Below are 25,276 nucleotides of genomic sequence, written 5' to 3'. Positions count from 1 at the left end.
AATTATGGACATGTTGAAATTGACAGGAGATTCACTTTGAATGGGTGACACATACAGTGTATACCTATAGTGATATATTTCTAAAAGCAGGGCATCATAATGACTCACACTCTATGCATACTTGCCAGATTCTGGAACATCACAGCTGACATTCGGAGTACTGGAACTATCCCAGAGCCAGGATTTGGAAGGTCAAAGCACAAGGGAGGAGGATGGAATGGTATTACAAGACATAACAACAAACTCTGAACCTCAGACACTTGAATGTAACAAAGCAGGTATGAGTTCTCTCAACTTGTGACATGCTTCTCCTTGAGTGGAGTTTTCTTGAGAATCGAGTTGCTATCTTTCTCTCTCGATTCACTGTTTCAAGTAGCACTCACTGTTTATATGAGCAATAGTATTTGTAAATGTCTTAAAATGGTAATTTTGGCCATATTGGGTCTATCTGTTTACACACAAATCTTGTAGATGTGACACACTGACACTGGTGAGAAATATTATATCAAAACTGGTTTTCATATTTTCAGAACAAAATGGTGAAGACATGGGCATAAACTTGGTGACTGATGTCCTTTTTAAAATTGGTTGGGAATCACATACAAGTGCTTCTCTCTAAATTAGAATATCATCAAAAAGTTAATTTATTTCAGTTCTTCAATACAAAAAGTGAAACTCATATAGTCATTACAAATACAGTGACCTGTTTCAAGTCTTTATTTCTGATAATGTTGATGATTATGACTTACAGCCAATGAAAACCCAAAAGTGTTTGTCTCAGTAAATTAGAATTATTAACAATACATGCAGAGGCTTCCTAAGCATTTAAAAAGGTCCCTTAGTCTTTTTCAGTAGGCTCCACAATCATGGGGAAGACTGCTAACTTGACAGATGTCCAGAAGGCAATCATTGACACTCCACAAGGAGGGATAGCCACAGAAGGTTATTGCTAAAGAAGCTGGCTGTTCAGAGTGCTGTATCCAAGCATATTAATGGAAAGTTGAATGGAAGGAAAAAGTGGTAGAAAAAGGTGCTGTAGCCTTTGAAGAATTGTTAAGAAAAGGCCATTCAAAAATTTTTGGGAAATTCACTAGGAGTGGACTGCTGCTGGAGTCATTGCTTCAAGAGCCACCACACACAGATATTTCCAGGACATGGGCTACAAGTGTCGAATTCCTTGTGTCAAGCCACTCATGACCAATAGACAACGCCAGAAGCGTCTTACCTGGTCCAAGGAGAAAAAAAACTGGGCTGTTGCTCAGTGGTGCAAGGTGTTGTTTTCAGATGAAAGTAAATGATGCATTTCATTTGGAAATCAAGGTCCTAGAGTCTGGAGGAGGAGTTGAGAGGCACATAATCCAAGCTGCTTGAGGTCTATTGTGAAGTTTGCACAATCCGTGATGGTTTGGGGAGCCATGTCAACTGCTGGTGTAGGTCCACCATGTTTTATCAAGCAATTTTAGAGCACTTCGTGTTTCCCTCTGCCGACAAGCTTTTTGGAGATGGAAATTTAATTCTCCAGCAGGACTTGGTACCTGTCCACGTTCCAAAGGTGCCAATACCTGGTTTAAAAACAACAGTATCACTGTGCTTGATTGGCCAGCAAACTCGCCTGACCTTAACCCCATAGAGAATGTATGGGGTATTTTCAAGAGGAAGATGAGACACCAGACTCGACAATGCAGACAAGCTGAAGGCTGCTATCAAAGCAACCTGGGCTTCCATAACACCTCAGCAGTGCCACAGGCTTATTGCCCTCCATGCCACGCCGCATTGATGCAGTAATTGATGCAAAGGAAGCCTCAACTGAGTATTGAGTGCATTTATTGATCATACATTTCAGTAGGCCAACATTTCGAATTTTACAATCATTTTTCAAGCTGGTGTTATAAAGTATTCTAATTTACTGAGATAATGACTTTTGGGTTTTCATTGGCTGTAAACCATAATCATCAGCGTTAATAGAAATAAACACTTGAAATTGATCTCTCTGTAATGACTCTATATAATGAGTTTCACTTTTTGTATTGAAGAACTGAAACTTAACTTTTTGATATTCTAATTTAGTGAGAATCACTTGTACAAGTAGCGTTCAAATAATTTTTTAAGCTTCAAAAGGCCTCTGCCACTCAACATACTTTCCATAAACTGGTGTTAAAAACAAAATATGAAATATGATAAATATGCTTCTTATGGACCTCACCATTCTAAACCGACGCCACCTGTTCTTATCGTTCAGAAGAAAGGAGAAGCTGAGGGGAGATATTGAGTGTTTTGCAGCTTTTAGTAAGTGTTTTTTGCCTCGCCCCAGAACTGGATTCACAGTTACACAGCTCCCTATCAATGTATAATGACCTCCACACTTCTGATTTTTCTGAACATGTGCTACAGGAGCAGACATCCCTCATTTTTCTTTGAGCTGGCTTTGGGGAAAATAATGGCATCCAGTCTCCACCCACTAGCTCAGAGAAAACCGAAAGACGTGAAGCCAACATAGAGAAAAAGCTATATAAAATGCAGACAGAAATATTGTTTATACAAACCCAACATACTCTGAAAAGTCGCCAGTAACAGGTTCCGTTTGATATGGATTTCTCACTAGGCTTACAATATGGACTGTATGCAGTATTGCATTCATCTCATAGACCTGATATGGCCGGCGCAGTTAATTTGAAAATCCTTATCAGAATGGCTGATCCTTTTTGAATGTTTTCCTGATGTGATTGTATGAACACAGCCCAAGAAATGTTATTTTCGTTAATTAAAAACGATATAAAAAAGTGTATTTAGATCTTCCATTTACCTCGTTTCAGAATTTCGTGAGATTGATGCTCAAGCTAGAGAGCGAGCGAGTGTCGCAGAACACATATTAGAAGATGAGGTCAAACGGTATTTTTTTTTTTTTTCTTTCATTAAACTGGGAAAATGGTCATAAATAGGCCATATCTACCACTAAACATCCTTTTTGATCATAAAGAAACCCTGCCACCTTTACTTTCCTTATTTTAATGATCGTATTTTTCGGACTATAAGATGCACTTTTTTCCTCAAATTTTGGAGGAATGTGGGAGGTGCTTCTCATAGTTAGGATGTACCTTATCTTAGTCTGGCTGTGAATGGGGTGGTGGGTGCGGCAGCGACAGAGCAGTGGGTCACAAGAGGCAGTAGCTGGTGGCTGCAGCTAATGCTGTGCCTGCTGCTAAAGAAAATTAATGTTCACCGCTCCCCACGACCATAGTCCCTCCCACCTCTCGGTGCCAAATACGGTACTTAATCTGATATTTGTCTAATTACCTTCTTCGCACCCCTAGTCGGTACAAGCAGGGACTGATACTTGTGTATTGGTTGGAAACATTTTTGGAATGGTAAAGATGGCAATATGGTTTGTTCCAAATGTAGTTATTAATTACATTATTTTCTTTTGTTGTGGAGATGGGCCTAGAAGGGTGGGTGGAGGTTGGGGTTTTGTTTTTGACATCTGTATTGTTTTGTATTAATTTAAGAAGTTAATAAAGACTAATTTATAAAAAGATGGTAATAATTGTAATTTTTCAGTACTCTAAATGTTTCTATAAAAAAAAAAAATGTATGTCGTTTTTGAGAGTTAAAGTGAACATGTCAGCAGTAACCTACAGACAGTATCAGGTTGACGCTCTTAGGGCTCATACTCACATGCGAAACTTGGATGAGTCTCGCACGTCAATACCTGGCACTGCACCCGGCACTCAGGAGCAGAGCGTGCGGCTGCATGTATTGCTATGCGGCCGCATGCTCCGATCGGAGTGTCGCGTGCAGTGCCGGGTATTGACGTGCGAGACTCATCCGAGTTTCTCACATGTGAGTATGAGCCATTACACTGATTAAAATACCTTTGTTGATGAAAGCCCTCTTGGGGTTGTTTATTTGTAATTTTCAGTTAATGAGATTCTTGTGCTTTGGGGCGGCCTGTGGGGGGTACATTATGTGGTGCTCTGCTTAGATATTCATCAGTATGGTTTATGACAGGTGATTGATTCTACTGTGCATGTACCGCTGGCACCATTTTGCTGGGTGTAAATGTTTTCTCTGATCGCCCATGACGGCACCACGGAGAGAGGGGATCCGCCCACCAAGGACAGGAAACCTACGGATGAAAAGGCGGTACCACTCTCCTGCATCAGTTGGTTTCCTGTCCTTGATGGGAGACCTACGGACTTACCAGTTCATCGTTGGAATTCCGGGGCCAACCAGTCCGATTCAGGCAGCTGGGGTCCCTCTGCCTCGGCTAGGGTGGTGACCCGAAGCGCCACCGCTGGGAGCCAGTGGGCCGACAGGGTGTGCGGGGGAGGTGACAAGGAGTTCGCGGTCACCTCCCCAGGTAAGATGCAGCAGCGGCAACATCCAGGGGGGTCCCTCTGTGGTTGCGGGAGGTGCAGCGCGACCCTCCCTAAATTAAGCATCAGTCTGCACGCTGCACCGCCATCGGGCGTGCAGGGATCGCGCTTCAGGGGCTGCTTTGGACCGGGGGTGCCGGTCAGCAGCGCCATATCTGCTTCCGGGCGCCATCTTGCGCATGCCCGGTATCTAGGCTGGTCTCGCGAGGGCTGAGCAGGCTCCGATGTGTTCGTGCGCCGGTATGCGCAGGCGCCGGCGGGGCTTCCGGCCGGGCGCTTGGTGCGCTCTGCGCAGGCGCCGGCTTGGCTCCGGCCGGGCGCTTGGTGCGCTCTGCGCAGGCGCCGGCGGGGCTTCCGGCCGGGCGCTTGGGGCGATCTGCGTAGGCGCCGGGGGGGGATTGCCGCTAGAGCGCTTTTGCATAGTGTGTGGACACAGATTACTGCGCAGGCGCCGGCGTTCGGCGCTCCTCTCTGGGAGCTGTCGCTACTGCGCAAGTGCAGGGAAGCGGCGGGAGGGTTCAAATAGAAGAATCAACATCCTCCCAGTGGCTCTGCAGTAATAGGCAGGAGCCTCAAGAGCAATAGGAGCGCCAGCTCAGCCGCAAGGCACGCAGACCAGCAGCAGTATGAGCGACCCGGCATCACCTCTGCCCGAATCACCTCCACCTGCAGCATCGCCGCCGCCGCAGCAGCAGCAAGAAAAAAGGCGACAGCAGAAAGGGCACCAGGACACCAGCAAAGAACGCCAAAGGTCTCAACACAGTAAGGAGTCCAGTACGGCGTCGGGGAGAAAGCCAGAGGCAGAGAACCCCCAACCGGTATTTATGGGTCCTGGAGGTGGTAAGTGGATCTTCGTGAATGTCAGAGACAGTAAGAGTGTTATTTGTCTCTTTTAGGGGAGGAAAAGCGTAGCTAAAACTAAGCACAAAAGTTGCGCCATCTGTAGAGAGGATCTTCCACCTACATGGGATAAGAGACTATGCAATACTTGCATTCAGCAGACTGTATCTGAAAACCTTCCAGGGTTTGCATCAGATCTTAAAAGCCTAATTAAAGAGCAAGTGGAGGACACTTTTAGGTCACTAAAAAGTGGAAAAAAAAGGAGAAAGACCAGACACAGGTCCCCATCTCCAGTCTCAAAATCCGAAAGTGATAGTGAGAGTTCAGCGTCCTCCGACTCCTCCGACTCATCTGCATCATCTACTTCTTCTTCAGGGGGACATAATTGTTTCCCTCTAGAGGATACTGATGGCCTCATAAAGGCGGTGAGAAGTACCATGGGGTTGGTAGACTCCCATCCTAAAAAAACAGTACAAGACATCATGTTTGGGGGCCTAGAACAGAAAAAGAGGAGAGCTTTTCCGCTTAACGAAGCAATTGCAGCCTTAATTAAGAAGGAATGGAAGAAGCCCATGAGGAAGACTCTCTTAACTCCAAAAAGAAAATACCCCTTTGAGGAAGAATCGTGCTCCTTTTGGGAAAAGGCCCCCAAATTAGATGTAGCAATTGCTAAAGCCTCAAAGAAATTTGCCCTCCCGTTTGAGGACATGGGGGTTTTAAAAGACCCCATGGACAAGAAGGCAGATGCCTTTCTCAAGGGCTCCTGGGAGGCAGCAGGAGGAGGCCTAAAGCCGGCAGTTGCAGCAGCATGCACTTCACGCTCTCTGATGATCTGGCTGAACCAACTAGAGGGTCAATTAAAGGGGAAAACTTCCCGGGACTCAATTCTAAACACATTACCCGTAATGAGAGGGGCCGCGGCTTTCCTAGCTGACGCCTCGGCCGACTCCATCAGGCTATCCGCCAGAGCCGCAGCGTTTGCTAATGCGGCCAGGCGCACTCTCTGGCTTAAGAATTGGCCAGGCGACCTGCAAACGAAACTGTGTACCATCCCCTGTGAAGGAGAGTTTCTGTTCGGGTCGACTCTAGATGACATCTTGGAAAAAGCCGGGGACAAGAAAAAGTCCTTCCCCTCTCTGGGTCTCCCCTCTTATAGGAAGCCCTTTCGGAACAAGAGGTTTTTCCGTAAGAACCCAGGGAGAGGCCAGGGGAAGTGGGAAGATAAGAAGAACAAGAATAAAGGATTTATCTTCAACAAAAACCTCAATGACAGCAAGAAACCTCCACAATGAAGGTTCACCCCAGGTGGGAGGGAGATTATCTCTTTCTCCCAGCCTGGGAAAAGATTACCTCCAGTCAATGGATCTTAAACATAAAATCAGGACTGAGGTTAACATTCAAGAGGTACCCTCGTCCCTCTTTCAAGATAACATCTACAAGATCCTCGGCAGAAGAGCAGTTAACACTAGAAAACGAGATTGTGGGGTTAGTAAAAAAAGGAGTACTCCTGGAAGTTCCCCCCAAGAAAGAGGGCAAGGGTACTATTCCCCTCTATTCCTGAGAAAGAAACCAGATGGTTCCTTCAGGACCATTATCAATTTGAAGAACCTAAACAATTACCTAGAGGTTCAAGCATTCAAGATGGAAACGATAAAGTCATCGATCAAAATGCTGTTTCCTCAGTGCTTCATGGTGGTCCTGGACCTGAAGGACGCATATTATCACGTCCCAATACACGAGGATCACCAAAGATTCCTCAGAATGGCGGTCCACATCAAGGGAGTCCTAAGCCACTTCCAGTTCACAGCCCTACCATTTGGCCTAGCAATAGCCCCGAGGGTTTTTACAAAGCTGGTCGCGGAGGTAATGGCTCACCTCAGGGAAGAAAACACCCTGATCGTACCATATCTGGACGATTTCCTGGTGATAGGCTCCTCCCCGCAACATTGCAAGAATCAACTAGATCTAGTGATTCATTCTCTAAAGGACCTGGGCTGGCTAATAAACCTAGAGAAATCCAGACTGGTGCCTTCTCAGGTTCAGGAGTACCTAGGTCTCACTCTAGACTCCAGAAAAATGGAATGCCGGCTCCCAGAGAGCAAAATACAAAAGATAAAAAGCTTAGCGTCAAGAGTACAATCTCTCCCCTCTATAACACTTCGTCAGGGCATGTCCCTGTTAGGCTCTATGACCTCTTGCATCCCGGCAGTCCAGTGGGCCCAACTACATTCAAGAGATCTCCAATGGCAGCTACTGTCAGAGCAAATCCTCCTAGGGGAGCATTTAGACGGGCGGTTAACATTGTCTCCTCGCACCAATCACTCTCTGACTGGGTGGACGTTGCAGGAAAATCTTTCCCAGGGAGTCCCATGGGTAATCCCGATCTCGAAGGTCCTAACCACGGACGCAAGCCCCTCTGGGTGGGGGGCTCATCTGGGCGACCTAGTAGCTCAGGGCATTTGGTCTCCATCCCTTGCAAACAATTCCTCCAATATGAAGGAACTCCTGGCAGTAAAATTTGCCCTTCAGGAATTCTCGGGAGTCCTTCAATCTCACCATGTAAGGGTGATGTCGGACAATCGGGTGGTAGTATCTTACATAAACCATCGGGGGTACCCGTTCCAAAAGTCTAATGGAAGTGGCCAACTCGATCCTTCAAATAGCCGAGAACAACCTTCTATCCCTGACAAGCCTACACATAAAGGGGGTAGACAATTACAAGGCAGACTTCCTCAGTCGATCCAGCCTAAAACAGGGGGAATGGGAACTAAATCCAGAGATATTTACCCAGATCACGCAAAAATGGGGTGTTCCCAAAATAGATCTCTTCGCGAGCCATTTAAACAAAAAAGTAACCTCCTTTTGCTCCCTATCTTCCCTGGGGAACCCAGTAGCCGTGGACGCTTTCCTGATTCCTTGGGGTCACCATCTGGTCTATGCCTTTCCTCCCCTCATTCTGATTCCAGCAGTGCTGAGGAAGATTCGGGAGGACGGGGCGCTGGTCATCTTAATTGCCCCGTTCTGGCCGAAGAGACCTTGGTTCTCATGAATGAGGAAGATGTCAATATCCGACCCTTGGGTATTACCAGACCTCCAGGATCTGTTGTCACAGGGCCCAATCTGTCATCCACGAGTCAAGAACTTGCACTTGACAGCCTGGCTCTTGAGAGGAAAATATTAGAAAGCAGAGGGTTCTCTTTGGGGTTAATCTCAACTCTGTTAAAAAGTAGGAAGCCGGTTACAACAAAACAGTACGGCAAAATATGGAAAAGTTTCTGTCCTTTTCAGGTGCTAAAATAGGGAAAGAGATTCCCATTAATTCCATATTAGAGTTCCTACAAAACGGGTTGGAAATGGGTTTAGCCACCAGTACCCTAAAAGTTCACGTGGCAGCATTAGGTGCCCTATTTAATTTTGACTTAGCTTCAAATAGGTGGGTCTCTAGATTCATTAGGGCGGCAGGAAGATCAAGGCCTCTGCCAGTAAAAGTGGTTCCTCAATGGGACTTAAACTTGGTCCTTAAAGCCCTGACTAGTCCTCCATTCGAACCATTACATGAATCTACAATAAAAACGCTATCTCTCAAAACAGCTCTATTAGTCGCCCTCACTTCTGCCCGTAGGGTTAGCGACTTACAGGCTCTTTCAGCCAACCCTCCTCACACACAATTTCTAGAGGATAGCGTTGTTCTAAAAACAGACCCAGCATATCTCCCGAAAGTGGCTTCAAAATTTCACAGGTCTCAAGAGATATCTCTCCCCTCCTTCTGTGCCAACCCTAAGAACAAGGAGGAACAAACATTACATACACTAGATGTAAGAAGATGTCTCTTACACTACCTAGAAGTCACTAGAGAGAGTAGGGAGGATTCCTCTCTGTTTGTGTGTTTCCAGGGTCCCCGGAAGGGGAAAAAAGCATCACCCTACATCTCCTCCCTGGTATCAGTCTACCACCCTACCCGTGCCCTCCGCTCCGCTAATGACCTCAGGTTAGCATCCTCAATAATCAGAACCTCCCACTCCCGTCTCCAAGACTTTACACGTGCTGCGCCGATTCTTTGGAATGCACTACCTAGGTTAATACGATTAATCCCCAATCCCCACAGTTTTAAGCATGCCCTAAAAACTCATTTGTTCAGACTGGCCTACCGCCTCAATGAATTAACCTAACAATCCCTGTGTGGCCTATTTATAATAAAAAAAAAAAAAAAAAAAAGGGTTCCTCGCATCATGTTCTCATACACTTTATGCAGTATTAGCCCTCTGTGTCTGTACTGCTACATACTTAGGCAGGTAACTGGTTCATGCAGCTTTACATGAACACCTGAGCCTTACACTATAGCTGGTCCGAATAACTAAAGCAATTGTTACCATCCACCTCTCGTGTCTCCCCTTTTCCCCATAGTTTGTAAGCTTGCGAGCAGGGCCCTCACTCCTCCTGGTATCTGTTTTGAACTGTATTTCTGTTATGCTGTAATGTCTATTGTCTGTACAAGTCCCCTCTATAATTTGTAAAGCGCTGCGGAATATGTTGGCGCTATATAAATAAAATTATTATTATTATTATAGCAAGATGGATCACAGACGCCATCAGTCTATCATACTCAGCAAGTGGGATGTCCGTTCCCGGGGAGGTTAAGGCTCACTCTACAAGGGCAGTAGCAACTTCCTGGGCGGAGAAGGCCGGAGCTTCCATAGACCAGATATGTAGAGCTGCTACCTGGTCCTCACCATCCACATTCTATAGGCACTATAGATTGGACCTAATCTCCTCTTCAGACCTTACTTTTGGTAAAAGGGTTCTGGAGGCGGTGGTCCCTCCCTGAATGTACTATCTATGCAATTCTCTCCGTGGTGCCGTCATGGGCGATCAGAGAAAAATATAGTTCTTACCGATAACGGTATTTCTCTGAGCCCATGACGGCACCCGTACATTCCCTCCCTTCACTTATGGGTGCACACATTGAAATAGTGCCATAGTCTATTTATAGTTTAAAGTCACGCGGTATCTTGTTATGCTAAACAGTTAAAATTTTACAAATGTCTTAGTAGTCTCCCATCGTTATCTATGTAAACAACTGATGCAGGAGAGTGGTACCGCCTTTTTATCCGTAGGTTTCCTGTCCTTGGTGGGCGGATCCCCTCTCTCCGTGGTGCCGTCATGGGCTCAGAGAAATACCGTTATCGGTAAGAACTATATTTTTTTTTCTCCTTCGCCACATTGGGTGACACAGGACCGTGGGTGTATGTTGCTGCCACTAGGAGGCTGACACTAAGTGAATACAAAAAAGTTTAGCTCCTCCCCTGCAGTATACACCACCTACTGGCTCTAGAGACAACCAGTTCTTGCCCGTACCCTCTCCTGCAACGCAAGTCAGGGCTGAGCTATACTAGGGGCGAGGGTTCCCTTTAGGGCACCGGTCTCTCCGCACAAGCAACAGACGGGAACATGGAATGTCACCTCCATCTACCCCCTTCTGAGCCAGGCCACAGCCGGACACAGCCCTGCTGCATCCTAGGGGAGCGAACCCTTAGGACAGTGTTCCCCAAGTTCGGTCCTCAAGAGCCACCAACGGGTCATGTTTTCAGGATTTCCTTAGTAATGCCCAGGTGAGAACTCCATAATCTAGACAGACTTCGATTCCATCACCTGGGCCATACTAAGGAAATCCTAAAAACACGACCTGTTGGTGGCTCTTCAGGACTGGAGTTAGGGAACACTGCCTTAGGATATACAGAAGGTCCTATGGTGTCCGCTCTGCTCCTACCTCACCACCACTGATACAGCAGCAGTGCTGCATGGAGCTGGACGGTTCCTCTCCACTTCCCCCATAGAAGAGGAAGGTGGTTGAGGGTCCCTGCATCGTCCATTTCTTACCTGCACCAGGCAACGCCTTTCATCCAGGCTCCGCGGTAAGTTGAGGACCCGGGTTGGGGGGGGTGGTGGTTATGAGGGGAGTGGGGCTCCAGTAGCGCGTCGTGGGCCCGGTCGTGTTTCTCGGCCGTGCGCCGCTAATTTAGCTCCGCCCACAAGCACACGACAGCGCCGGCGGTACCGCCCTCCTTCCTGGCGCTTCTCGTTCTCCTCGAAGCGCTTCTATTCTCAGCAGCCATCTTACACGGAGCTGGCACACAGGAGGACAGGATTGCTTTCCAACCAAGGTGACTTGGCTGTCTCAAGGGCACAGGACCTGGGTAAGTGCTCTGCACACTTTCTCCAGGCCTCTCCTTATATTTACACAAAGGGCTCTGCTCTTCCCTGCAGTATATTTACATATACATTGGAGATAAAGGTACAACATGTCCCTACCTAAGACTTCCAAAAAGGCCATCAAAACAGTGTTTTTCACCTTATGTACCTCCTGTCAGGCTGCGTTACCGAGCAGACACACTACTCTGCTCTGCAAAACATGTGATACCAAATGCGCTCCGGAGCCCCCCGCCACTACTGATCCTGTGATTAGTCCCCTTGAGTGGGTTGCATCCCTATCACAGTCAATGGCTTCCTTAATCAAGGCCATTGAGTCCCTTCAGGATCCCTCCAGGAGTGGGGACACTAAACTTCCTGTCTCGGATGATTCCCATACATCTCGGGAACCGTCGGCCTGCAGGCGCCGTCCTCGCTTAAAGCAAACACAGGCATCTAGGAAACTGATACATAGCATGTCTCCCAGGCCCTCTGGCTCCTCGGCATCCGTGAGCTCCGTTTCTCGCTCTCCCTCTGATAGCGAACAAACCTCTGAGTATGAGTCTGAAGGGCCCCTTGACTTAGGATCTCCAGACCTTGCAGGTTTGCGAAGAATCCGCTTCTGCACACGCGGATAAGGCGGTGTCCTTTAAAAGGACTAACTGTCCTCATAGGGTGTTTGCCAATCACCCTGAGTTCCAGGACATAAATTCGGCACCACAGAGAACGGCCGGACAAACGCTTCGTAGGACAGAAGTCCCTTGAGGCCAGATATCCTTTCCCATCTGACCTCCGTAAACAGTGGGCAGAATCCCCTCCAGTGGATTCTCCTGTGTCCCGTTTGGCTTCAAAAACTCTTCTGTCCTTGCTTGATGGATGTTCCATCAGGGACCCTACGGATCACCTAACAGACAGCCTCGCCTGTTTGGTTTTTGAGGCATCAGGTTCTGCACTTGCTCCCTCCTTTGCAGCTACATGGGTAGCTAAAGCCATGGTATCCTGGGCAGATTCTCTGTACAAGACTATACAAAAGAGTAATCTGTCTCCGGAGATATCAGGGCTGGCAAAACCAGATTTCTTTGGCCGGTGACTGTGGTAAACGCATCCATAGACACGGCTAATTGCGCTGCACTTGCGGCTTCAAATGCAGTAGCTATCAGAAGAGTGTTATGGCTCGGATTGGCGAGCGGACTCTGCATCCAAGAAGTCTTTAACTTCTTTACCTTACCAGAGCGGCTGCTTATTCGGAGAAAGGCTAGACCTGCTTATATCAGATGTTACAGGCGGGAAGAGCAAGGTCCTTCCCCAGCTGAAAGTTAGGCGTCCTGTTCGCCGACCGCTGCAGACATGATTCCGGTCCTTTCGCAGCAATTTCGGCTGGTCCTCTACGGACAATTCGTCTCTCTCGGGACGTCCCGCTCAAAGGGACAAAGGTCCACAGGCATCGGGCAAGACCAACCATTTGTGGAAGTCCCGCTCCGGACAGGCCAGATCTAGGTCCCAGAGATTCTCAGCTGCTAAATGACTCGCGACGTGTTCCGGACGACACTGGAAGAGTAGGTGGTCGCCTACTCTATTTCCGCCATGTCTGGCTCGCCGTCATCCACGACGAATGGGTCAGAGATTTGGTGTCTTCCGGATACAAAATCGAGTTTACTTCCCACCCCCCAACCCAGTTCTTTGCCTCTCGGCCCCCAAAGAGGGAACCGGAGCTCGCTCCTTTTATCAAGCCATCGAATCACTCCCCAGGACGGCGTCATTACCGCAGTTGCAGTAAACGAGCTGTTCGAGGGGTTCTATTCGAATCTTTGTGGTCCCAAAAAAGGATGGTACAGTAAGGCCCATCCTGGATCTATAGCTCCTGAACAAATTTGTCAAGAGTCCGACATTTCAGGATGGAGTCTCTCCGGTCATCCATCGATATTCGGGACGCATACCTTCACATTCCGATCTTTCCCCCTCACCAAAGGTTCCTGCGATTCGCCATTTGTGGAGAACATTTTCAATACACAGCCTTGCCCTTCGGCCTTGCTACCGCCCCCAGGGTGTTCACAAAGGTCATGGCGGCTGTTATCTACATTCTACACTTCTGTGGTTTAGTCATCTTGCCCTACCTAGATGACCTCTTGATCAAGGGACTGTCCTTCCAGGCCTGCGAGGAGTGCGTCCGCATTTTTTTTGGATACTCTTTCTCGACTAGGTTGGTTGATAAACCTGAACAAATCTTCTCCGGTCCCAGCTCTTTGGATTTCCTTCCTGGGCATGATCCTTGACACTTCCCGAGCGTCGCTGCTTCTCCCTCAGGACAAGGTCCTTGCCCTTCAGCAGGGGATCCGAGTGCTTTGTCAACAATCTCCTTGTTCCGTCCATCGGCATGAGGGTCCTTGGGAAAATGGTGGCTGCAATGGAAGCGGTCCCATTTGCTCAGCTGCATCTAAGTCCCCCTACAACAGGCGATTTTGGACGCATGGGACGGAAGCCCCTTCTTTCTTGATCGCCCGTGCCGACTTTCCCTGCCGGTCAAACGGGAGCTCATGTGGTGGACGTTTCGGTCCTCCCTCCTTCAAGGGAAATCCTTCCTCCCGGTACATTGGCATGTGGTCACTACCGACGTCAGCCTTCTGGGTTGGGGTGCAGTCTTCCATCATCACACGGCTCAGGGGTGTTGGTCTCTTCAGGAGTCCCGTCTTTCGATCAATGTCCTTGAGATTCGTGCGATTTGGCTGTCCCTGCGGTGGTTCCATCGTCTCCTGGCAGGCCTCCCATCCGAATTCAATGAGACAATGCCACAGCCGTGGCTTACCTCAATCATCAAGGAGGCACCCGCGGCAAAGCGTGAGGTGAAACACATCCTTAATTCATCCTGAAAACTGAGCTGCCGACTTCCTCAGCTATCAAGGCCTGGCCTCGGGAGAGTGGTCGCTCCTTCCAGAAATTTTCCAGCGGATCTGCCTTCGCTGGGGGACACCGGATGTGGATCTGATGGCATCACGGTTCAATGCCAAGGTGCCAGAGTTTGTAGCTCGGACCCGGGAGCCATCGAGGTGAACACCCTTGTCCTTCCATGGAGCAGTTTTCGCCTTCCCTACCTGTTTCCACCATTGCCTTTGATCCCGAAGGTCATCAGGAAGATCAAAGCGGAAGGGGTTCCATTAATCCTAGTTGCTCCAGACTGGCCACGCCTGGCATGGTACGCAGATTTAGTTCAACTGGTCGCAGATACACCCTGGCAACTACCAGATCGACCGGACATGCTTTCCCAAGGCCCGATTTACCACCAGAACTCGGGGGCCCTGTGTTTGACGGCTTGGCCGTTTAATTCTGGGTTCTAACCCAAGCTGGTTTCTCCTAAGAGGTGGTATCTACCATGATTAATGCTCGGAAACCAGTGTCAGCACGCATCTATCATCTCATCTGGAGAACCTTTTTCAAATGGTGTATAGGCCAAGGTCCACCTCCTCTGGTTCTAGGTGTCCTGCAGGAATCTCGCTTCGAACCGTTACAGGACGTCTATCTCTCTCTCTCTCTCTCGCCTATCATGGAAGGTCGCCTTTCTAGTTGCGGTAACCTCAATCAGAAGAGTTTCAGAATTGTCTGCTCTGTCCTGCCGAGCTCCCTTTCTGACCTTATTTATTTTTATTATTATTATTATTATTATTATTATTACCTTTCATCAAGATAAGGTGGTTCTCAGGCCGTCCCCGCCCTTCCTACCAAAGGTCGTGTCTTTCTTTCATCTTAACGAGGACATTGTTCTACCCTCTTCTGCCTGGCTCCGGTGTACCGTGTGGAGAAAGCTCTTCACACTTTGGGCCTCGTGAGAGCACTCAGAAGGTTTGTTTCGAGAACGACCTCTTTTCAGCAGACAGTGGCGCTGTTCGTGCTCCCGGAGGGCCACCGGAAGGGATTGGCCGCATAGAAGTCGACGATTGCCAGATGGATTCGTTCGGCTATACAGGAAGCTTACAGTGTTGGAGGCAAACCTGCTACCAGCGGGAATCAAGGCACACTCCACTCGGTCAGTAGGTGCTTCTTGGGCCATTTGGCATCAAGCGTCAGCAGAACAGGTTTGCAAGGCAGCGACCTGGTCTAGCTTGCACACTTTCTCAAAGCATTATAATGTCCACACTCAGGCTTCAGCAGATGCGAGTCTGGGAAGATGAGTTCTGCAGGCAGCGGGTACCTGGGGTTTACTCTGTTGTTGTATTTCCCCACCCACGAGCTGCTTTTGGACGTCCCACGGTCCTGTGTCCCCCAATGTGGCGAAGGAGAAACAGGGATTTTGTTTACCCACCGTAAAATCCTTTTCTCCGTGCCACTCATTGGGGGATACAGCACCCACCCTGTTGGCTATTATTGTTCTCAGGTTTGACATGTATCTATTGTTAGTATTCATATTGTTAGTATTCATAATCTCCTACTGCTTGGTCACTAAACTGGTTGTCTCTAGAGCCGTTGGGTGGTGTATACTGCAGAGGAGGAGCTAACTCTTTTGTATTAACTTAGTGTCAGCCTCCTAGTGGCAGCAGCATACACCCACGGTACTCTGTCCCCCAATGAGGGGCTCGGAGAAAAGGATTTTACGGTGAGTACACAAAAATCCCTGTTTTTCTAAACCTTACAGTAGCCAACCATATTATATGTAAAATAGGGGGAAGGTCACTAAGAGATCAGTGACCTGTCATAAGCCCATACAGATGCATATGTAAGCAGAGCATCACATCAAGCCCCGCCGACAGGCCACCCTGAGAACCAGACTCTCATTAACTGAAAACTACAAATACAGATTAAACAACCACAAGATGGATTTCATCAACCCAGGTCTCAGTTTAATCAGTATAATGGCGCCAACCTGACACTGTTTGTAGTTTACTTAGCAAAATCTTGCTGACAGGTTTGCTTTAAGCTAATGTGTCATTTAAACTACAATTACCATTACCTGTCAGATCAGATGCTGTAATCGCGGCCCCCTTTGCATCCTCCTCATTGCTCTGATGACCTGGCCCAGTGGGAACATCAGTCATGACCAAGGGAACGTGATTACAGCAACTGAGGCCCGTCTGATCTGGGTGAACCTATGCATTAATACTCTAGTCCAAGGTAATCCACATACGGCATGGACAGCAAATAAGGATATGTGCACTTTTTTTGTGTGCGTTTTTATATGGATTTTTCCACGCTCATTAGTATTCATCAAATCTGCTGCAAAAACGTTGGAAGAACTGACATGCTGCAGATACAAATATGCTGCAAATTTGCAAGGAGAAAATACAATGTGTGCATCAGACTTCAAGATTCTCATTCACTTTGCTGGTACTAGGAAATCCTTCAGGTTTGGAGACAAAACTACACAGAAAAAAGCATGCACATACCCTAAAAGTTGTGTAAGCACACAGACAAACTATGGTCTGCATTATCAAGGACTTGATTTGGGTGCCTGATTAGGGCCCTGTATGGTTTTAGGAGGCTTGTAGGACCTGACAGGTTTCCTTTTTAAATTTAGTTGTAAATTAAGAGGTCTGCCTTTTTCAGACAACAGGGGGAGAGAAGTGCTGCGGAGACCTCTAGCAACCAAATAAAGGAAGAAATAAGCACGGTTATAAAGCCTGAAGAAAAAAAACAGAGCAACAAAGACATACAGGATAATGTGGAGCCACCCTGCACAAATATGGATAAAGAAGAAGATATGGATACTTCAGATCTTGTCTCTAGTCAGGAAGACCTATTTGGGCAGCCCAGTAATGCAGGTAAGGAAAATAAGATTAACCATAAGACAATGAAAACCACTGTGTAGACTGTTCCCACTAGTGAAGTTCATAACATTTTAAAACGGGAGTCTGTCACTTCCAAAACGCTACTTAAACCACTCATACAGGTATGCCGAGGACTTGGCCCCTGTAACAATCATACCATCAAAAGTATAGATTTTAATGGTGCAGTCGCAATAAAAAAAAGTATGGAAATTGAGGGGGCTTTAATGCACGATTAGAGTGGCCAAGGGCTTAGTGCACCATTCCATCCCCGCAATTTGCACACTGAGCATTTAGTTATATCATTAACACTTCTCAGGTGAACCCTGCCTGACCTCAATCAGTGATTCAGGATATTCACTGCAGACGTCATTGGAGACACCTCACTAGCTCCAGTCTGCAGTACTGTCCTGAGCGATGGTTGTAGACAGGTGCTAGCGATCAAAATATATAAGCGCGCGGTGTCCATGTGGAGGAGCATTGCCGCTGAGCTCAGCGCTGTCTATAGAGGTCATAATCTGCGGCTTTGTACCTCCCCACGGACACTGCAACTGCGCTCACATAATGCGCCGGCTTTCAGCGCTGGCTCCTTTTTATGATGGTCGCTGCTGTTCTGCACAGATGAGTCCACAATGACACTGAGCACGGCCTCAGTAAGTGTACAGCCGCTAATTGAGTTCAGGCAGGGCTCACAGAATATGGAAAAGTGCTCAGCTTGCAAATCCAGGGGGTGTACGTGTGCACTGAGCCCATGGGCACATTAATGGTGCACTAAAAACACCTCATTTGCATATGAAATTGTGTTTTTTTTTTTTTTTGGCAACAAAATCGCTAAAATCTATACTAAAGGAATGATTTTTGTAGTGGCTAAGTCACCTACGTATCTGTGTAAGTAGCTGAATTAGCATTTTGGAGGTGACAGACGCCCTTTACAATGTCAGCATGTGCCTAGTCTTTATGGTAAATGTAGGTTTATTCCCTGCTCTACCTGACGGCAGCATATTTTTGGCTAGAAACATTTGGCATGGGATTTTTTACAGTGTGTCCTGTACAGGAAAAGTCCCTACAGTACAGGTACTATCTACCTGCCTAGTGCAGGGTCTGAGGAGACACTGAATGACGGGGATTTTCTTTCTTTTGATCTCCGTATCATGCACCCCTCCTCAGACCCTACACTTGGCACAATACAGTGTACGTTTTGCTTCGAGTGTCCCTTGTATGAAAAAAGGTCCATCTTACAGACGCATACCTCACTTCTCTATGGTATGGCTGTAAAACATTTTGATCAAGTACCCACATTTCTGACTTTATTTCTATCATTTTTCCCAACTAGAATCTGACATCAGTCCTGTAGTAAACAAGATTGTGTCTACTCCAGCGGACAGCCTGCGCCTCCTGCAATTCTCAGGACAGGCCACCCTTGCACCTGTGAATGAGTAAGTATGTGTTCTGCTTTATTTTATTCTTCAGAGTGACCCATGCTCCTTTTACAGCATGATAAACGTGGGAATGTCGGAAGAATGTTCCCTTCCATTGCCAGTGCCTAGTGCCCTGTTGTCTATCATGAATGCACAGGCCATTGCTGCTCAGTGTGCTGCTGCTTCGTGGTCCTTCCTCTGAGACAGCCTGACACCATGTACAGTGGTGTACCGGTTTCCGGTGAACTCAGAATTAACTGTCCCGTGTATCTATATGACTTGTGTAAAGCTAAGGGTTGAGACTTGGGCCACTTTCACACACACAGAGAGAGAGAGAGAGACCCCAGATACATACTCTAGATGGTGGCCCGATTCTAACGCATCGGGTATTCTAGAATATCTATGTATGTATATAGCAGCCACATAGTATATAGCACAGGCCATGTAGTATATAGCAGACAAATACTTCGTGGCCTGTGCTATATACTATGTGGCTGCTATATACATACATACATACATACATACATACATACATACATACATATTGTAGAATACCCTATGCGTTAATACAGGCCATGTAGTATATAACTGTGGCCACGCAGTATGGAACAGCCCACGTACTATATAACACAGCCCACACAGTATATAGCAGCCACGCAGCATATAACACAGGCGATGTAGTATATAACACAGACCAAACAGTATATAACTAACACTGGCCACGTAATATATAGCACAGCCCAAGCAGTATATAACACTGGACACGTAATATATAGCACAGCCCACGCGGTATATAACACAGCCCACGTAGTATATAGCAGTGTGGGCACCATATCCCTGTTAAAATAAAAAATAGTTGTATACTCACCCGCCGGGATCCAGCGAAGCTGTGCCGAGACGCACGCGGCTGCCGTCATCTTCCGTTCCCAGGATGCATTGCGAAATTACCCAGATGACTTAGCGGTCTCGCGAGACCTCTAAGTCTTCTGGGTAATTTCTCAATGCATCTCTGGGAACGGAAACTGGCGGAAGCCGCATGCGTCTCGGCGGACTACGGAAGGTGAGAATAGCAGGTTTAAATTATTTTTAACATTACATCTTTTTACTATTGATGCTGCATAGGCAGCATCAATAGTAAAAAGTTGGGGACACACAGCGTTAATAGCAGCGTTAACGGCATTAATCCTGTGTGAGCGCTGACTGGAGGGGAGTATGGAGCGGGCGCCGGGCACTGACTGGACCGAAGTAGAGAGGGACTAATCGGACTGTGCCCGTCGCTAATTGGTTGCGGCAGCCAGGACAGGCAGCTGGCGAGACCAATCAGCGACACGGGATTTCTGGGACAGACAGACGGAAGTACCCCTTAGACAATTATATAGTACTAGATGGTAGCCCGATTCTAACGCATCCGGTATTCTAGAATATGTATGTAGTTTATTTATGAAGATTTTAGAATAATACATTGAATACGCAGGATTCGGCCGGCCGCGACCAATTAGCGAAGAGTGGTTCAAATCCCACGCCAATTCGCGGCTGGACTGCCCCTGTCGCTGATTGTTCGCGGCTGGCCACGTAGTATATAACAGCCCACATAGTATATTGCACAGCCTACGTAGTATATAGCACAGCCACGTAGTATATAGCACAGCCCACGGAGCACAGCCCACGTAGTGTATAGCACAGGCCACGGAGTGTGTAACACAGGCCACGTACAGTCATGGCCAAAATTTTTGAGAATGACACCAAAATTATATTTTCACATGATCTGCTGCCCTCTGGTTTTTATTAGTGTTTGTCTGATGTTTATATCACATACAGAAATATAATTGCAATCATATTATGAGTACCAATAGGTTATATTGGCAGTTAGAATGAGTTAATGCAGCAAGTCAATATTTGCAGTGTTGACCCTTCTTCTTCAAGACATAAGCAATTCTCCCTGGCATGCTCTCAATCAACTTCTGGACCAAATCCTGACTGATAGCAGTCCATTCTTGCATAATCAATGCTTGCATTTTGCCAGAATTTGTTGGTTTTTGTTTGTCCACTCGTCTCTTGATGATTGACCACAAGTTCTCAATGGGATTAAGATCTGGGGCGTTTCCAGGCCATGGACCCAAAATCTCTGTTTTGTTCCATGAGCCATTTAGTTATCACCTTTGCTTTATGGCAAGGTGCTCCATCATGCTGGAAAAGGCATTGTTGGGCGCCAAACTGCTCTTGGACGGTTGGGAGAAGTTGCTCTTGGAGGACATTCTGGTACCATTCTTTATTCATGGCTGTGTTTTTAGGCAAGACTGTGAGTGAGCCGATTCCCTTGGCTGAGATTCAACCCCACACATGAATGGTTTCAGGATGCTTTACAGTTGGCATGAGACAAGACTGGTGGTAGCGCTCACCTCTTCTTCTCCGAATAAGCTGTTTTCCAGATGTCCCAAACAATCGAAAAGGGGATTCAAAAGAGAAAATGACTTTGCCCCAGTCCTCAGCAGTCCACTCCCTGTACCTTTTGCAGAATTTCAGTCGGTCCCTGATGTTTTTTCTGGAGAGAAGTGGCTTCTTTGCTGCCCTCCTTGAAACCAGGCCTTGCTCAAAGAGTCTCCGCCTCACTGTGCGTGCAGAAGCACTCACACCAGCCTGCTGCCATTCCTGAGCAAGCTCGGCACTGCTGGTAGTCCGATCCCGCAGCTGAAACAGTTTTAAGATACGGTCCTGGCGCTTGCTGGTCTTTCTTGGGCTTCCTGGAGCCTTTTTGACAACAATGGAAGCTCTCTCCTTGAAGTTCTTGATGATGCGATAGATTGTTGACTGAGGTGCAATCTTTGTAGCTGCGATACTCTTCCCTGTTAGGCCATTTTTGTGCAGTGCAATGATGGCTGCACGTGTTTCTTTAGAGATAACCATGGTTAACTGAAGAGAAACAATGATACCAAGCACCAGCCTCCTTTTAAAGTGTCCAGTGATGTCATTCTTACTTAATCATGACTGATTGATCGTCAGCCCTGTCCTCATCAACACCCACACCTGTGTTAATGGATCAATCACTAAAACGATGTTAGCTGCTCCTTTTAAGGCCAGTCTCACACGTCCAGATTATTCCGGTACCGGAATTATCCGTGTCCGTGCGCTCACGTAGGCCATCCGTGCGGCACACGTGTGCCGCCCGTGTGCTGACTGGGTACCACACGTAGCGTGCAGGAGACAGCGCTAGAGATAAGCGCTGTCCCCTGCATCTGGTGCTGAAGCTGCCATTCATATCTTCTCTCCAGCAGCGTTTGCTTGAGAGAAGATATGAAAAATCCTTTTTTTTGTTTTTTGTTTTGTTTTTTCGTGTTTAAAATAAAGATCCCTGTCCAAACATTGATTTCAATGTGTCTACGTGAGTCAGTGTCTCCAGTACGTGAGGAAACTGTCACCTCACGTACCGGAGCCACTGACGTGTGAAACCGGCCTAAGGCAGGACTGCAATGATGTTGAAATGTGTTTTGGGGGTTAAAGTTCATTTTCTGGGCAAATATTGACTTTGCAAGTACAGTAATTGCTGTTAAGCTGATCACTCTGACATTCAGGAGTATATGCAAATTGCCATTAGAAAAAATGAAGCAGTAGAGTTTGGAAAAATTAATATTTGTCTCATTCTCAAAATTTTTGTCCATGACTGTAGTGTATTGCACAGCCCACGTAGTGTATTGCACAGCCCACGTAGTGTATTGCACAGCCCACGTAGTGTATTGCACAGCCCACGTAGTGTATTGCACAGCCCACGTAGTGTATTGCACAGCCCACGTAGTGTATTGCACAGCCCACGTAGTGTATTGCACAGCCCACGTAGTGTATAGCACAGCCCACGTAGTGTATAGCACAGCCCACGTAGTGTATTGCACAGCCCACGTAGTGTATTGCACAGCCCACGTAGTGTATTGCACAGCCCACGTAGTGTATTGCACAGCCCACGTAGTGTATTGCACAGCCCACGTAGTGTATTGCACAGCCCACGTAGTGTATTGCACAGCCCACGTAGTGTATTGCACAGCCCACGTAGTGTATTGCACAGCCCACGTAGTGTATTGCACAGCCCACGTAGTGTATTGCACAGCCCACGTAGTGTATTGCACAGCCCACGTAGTGTATTGCACAGCCCACGTAGTGTATTGCACAGCCCACGTAGTGTATTGCACAGCCCACGTAGTGTATTGCACAGCCCACGTAGTGTATTGCACAGCCCACGTAGTGTATTGCACAGCCCACGTAGTGTATTGCACAGCCCACGTAGTGTATTGCACAGCCCACGTAGTGTATTGCACAGCCCACGTAGTGTATTGCACAGCCCACGTAGTGTATTGCACAGCCCACGTAGTGTATTGCACAGCCCACGTAGTGTATTGCACAGCCCACGTAGTGTATTGCACAGCCCACGTAGTGTATTGCACAGCCCACGTAGTGTATTGCACAGCCCACGTAGTGTATTGCACAGCCCACGTAGTGTATTGCACAGCCCACGTAGTGTATTGCACAGCCCACGTAGTGTATTGCACAGCCCACGTAGTGTATTGCACAGCCCACGTAGTGTATTGCACAGCCCACGTAGTGTATTGCACAGCCCACGTAGTGTATTGCACAGCCCACGTAGTGTATAGCAATGTGGGCATCATATCCATGGCTGCGACCAAGGAATATCCGAGACAGACAGACAGACGGAAGTGACCCTTAGACAATTATATAGTAGGTAGAGATATATATATATATATATATATATATATATATATATATATATATATATATATATAAATAATATATGTATGTGTGTGTGTATATATATATATATATATATATATATATATATATATATATATATATATTTATTATTATTATTATTATTATTATTATTATTATTATTATTATGATGGCCTAGCTTAGAAAAACATACATGTTTTCAAAGTAATACTATTTCATTCATCAGGATTAACTTTCAGCTCTGTACATTGAATGCATCAATCAAAAAGTTAATTTCTTTATTAAAGGATTTACCGTATTTTTCGGACTATAAGACGCACTGAACCATAAGACGCACCCCAAATTTGGGGTGAAAATTGCAGAAAAAAAGATTTTCTATAAGATGGGGGTCCGTCTTATTGTCCGAATTTACAGTATCTTACCTGAGGGCTGGCAGTGGCAGAGCAGGGTCACAGGAGGCATGATGTCGGCAGAGGTAGGGTGATGCGGTACGGCGTGCGCCTGAGCAGGGTCCCTTCCTGCTTAGGTGGGCGACGCCACGGCCTGGTGTCCATGGGGGGTTGCAGCAGAGGTGTGGTGACGGCAGAGGTGCGGGGATAATGAGCGGTATGGCGTGAGCAGGGTCCCTTCCACAAGTGAGATGACGCAGCGGCCCAGTATCCATTCCAATGTGAGCAGCAGAGCCGGGTATTACCGGTGGCGGCGGCCATCTTCCTGAGGCCACACATGTGCAGAGGGAGTGCTCTGCTTCCAGGGGCTTCAGGAAAATGGCCGAAGGTGCGCAGATGGAGATCGTGGCGGCCATTTTCCTGAAGCCGAGATCTAAGTCTGCGAACTCGGCTTCAGGAAAATGGCAGCTGCTATCTCCATCTGTGCACACGCGGCCTCCTGCAGCCATTTTCCTGAAGCCCCGGGAAGCAGAGCACTCCATCTGCGCACACGTGGCCTCAGGAAGATGGCCGCCACCACCGATAACGCCATGATTCACCCGGCTCTGCTGCTTACCAGGCTGCTGCGTCACCTCACCTGTGGAAGGGACCCCGCTCACGCCATACCGCCTCCTCATCCCCGCACCTCTGCTGCCGCCACACCACTGCCGGTAAGCCTGTATTCCAACTATAAGACGCACCCCCCATTTTTCCACATTTTTTTGAGGTGAAAAACTGCATCTTATAGTCAGGAAAATACGGTAACTATCCTGTTCTGAAAACTGAGATTCCACAGCATTAGTTAGTCTCTTTTGTCGTAAATGTTCGTGCTTTTGTATGATTTTTTTTTTTTTGAGTTTTGGAAAGAGATGCAAATCAAATGGGTAGAATACAGCAGATGATTTGCAGTTTCACAGCCGATATCATTGAGTTTAAACTGGGCAATACAAGACTTGTAAGCAGCATGTTATGCTGCAGGAAAAAAAGCATCTTTTAAAAAGTTTTTGCTGAAGTTCCTATCCTCACCTGACGTGGATAACTTCTCTTAATCAAAATTTTAAAATGACTTAACGTTTTCTGGTAACACTTACCACTTGCAGTTGTTGGAGAACCTGACGAGCCCTCCAAACTGCCAGCAGTTGTATGTTCCTTTTTTACCCCTTAACGACAGCCGATGCACTTTAAAACGGTGATTGGGAATAAGAGTGTAGCGCCCCCAGAGTTGCAAACTCTCCGTATCGGGGTTTCAGCCACCGGGGTAGCTGAGACCCTGGAGAATATGATAGTTTTTTCCGATCCTTGCTCGCCGTTATTCAATAAATAACTGCAATCACGTAAAAAATAAATAAAATAAAGAAACTGATCCGGTTAAAAAATTGGTTTTCCCTGACATGATATACCATGTCAGAGGACAGAGAAATAGGGTCCCAGAGTCCACCATAGTACCCAAACTGAAATCCCTGGGAGACAAGAGAGATGCTAATTCCAAGTGCTGACCAGTCAGAGAATTTTTTTTTTACAAAAATCTAATTTCTAGCTCCCTTTCT

At 47.0% G+C, this 25,276-nt stretch overlaps 1 protein-coding gene across 3 annotated transcripts in view; it reads left to right on the top strand.

Moving 5' to 3' along the window:
• TP53BP1 (tumor protein p53 binding protein 1) overlaps positions 1-25,276 on the top strand; it is a 199,236-nt gene that overhangs the window by 55,456 nt on the left and 118,504 nt on the right. For all 3 annotated transcript variants that reach the window (XM_069766121.1, XM_069766122.1, XM_069766120.1), the window contains exons 6-9: positions 129-278; positions 2,814-2,889; positions 16,932-17,146; positions 18,483-18,585. In XM_069766121.1, coding sequence (XP_069622222.1) covers positions 129-278; positions 2,814-2,889; positions 16,932-17,146; positions 18,483-18,585 — 544 coding nt within the window. The remainder of the gene's footprint in view (positions 1-128; positions 279-2,813; positions 2,890-16,931; positions 17,147-18,482; positions 18,586-25,276) is intronic.

This window comes from Ranitomeya imitator, chromosome 4 (genome assembly GCF_032444005.1).
Source record: "Ranitomeya imitator isolate aRanImi1 chromosome 4, aRanImi1.pri, whole genome shotgun sequence".
In the NCBI taxonomy this organism is placed as follows: domain Eukaryota; kingdom Metazoa; phylum Chordata; class Amphibia; order Anura; family Dendrobatidae; genus Ranitomeya; species Ranitomeya imitator.
The sequence above is the reverse complement of the archived record's forward strand: the minus strand, read 5'-3'. Positions and strand labels throughout refer to the sequence as shown.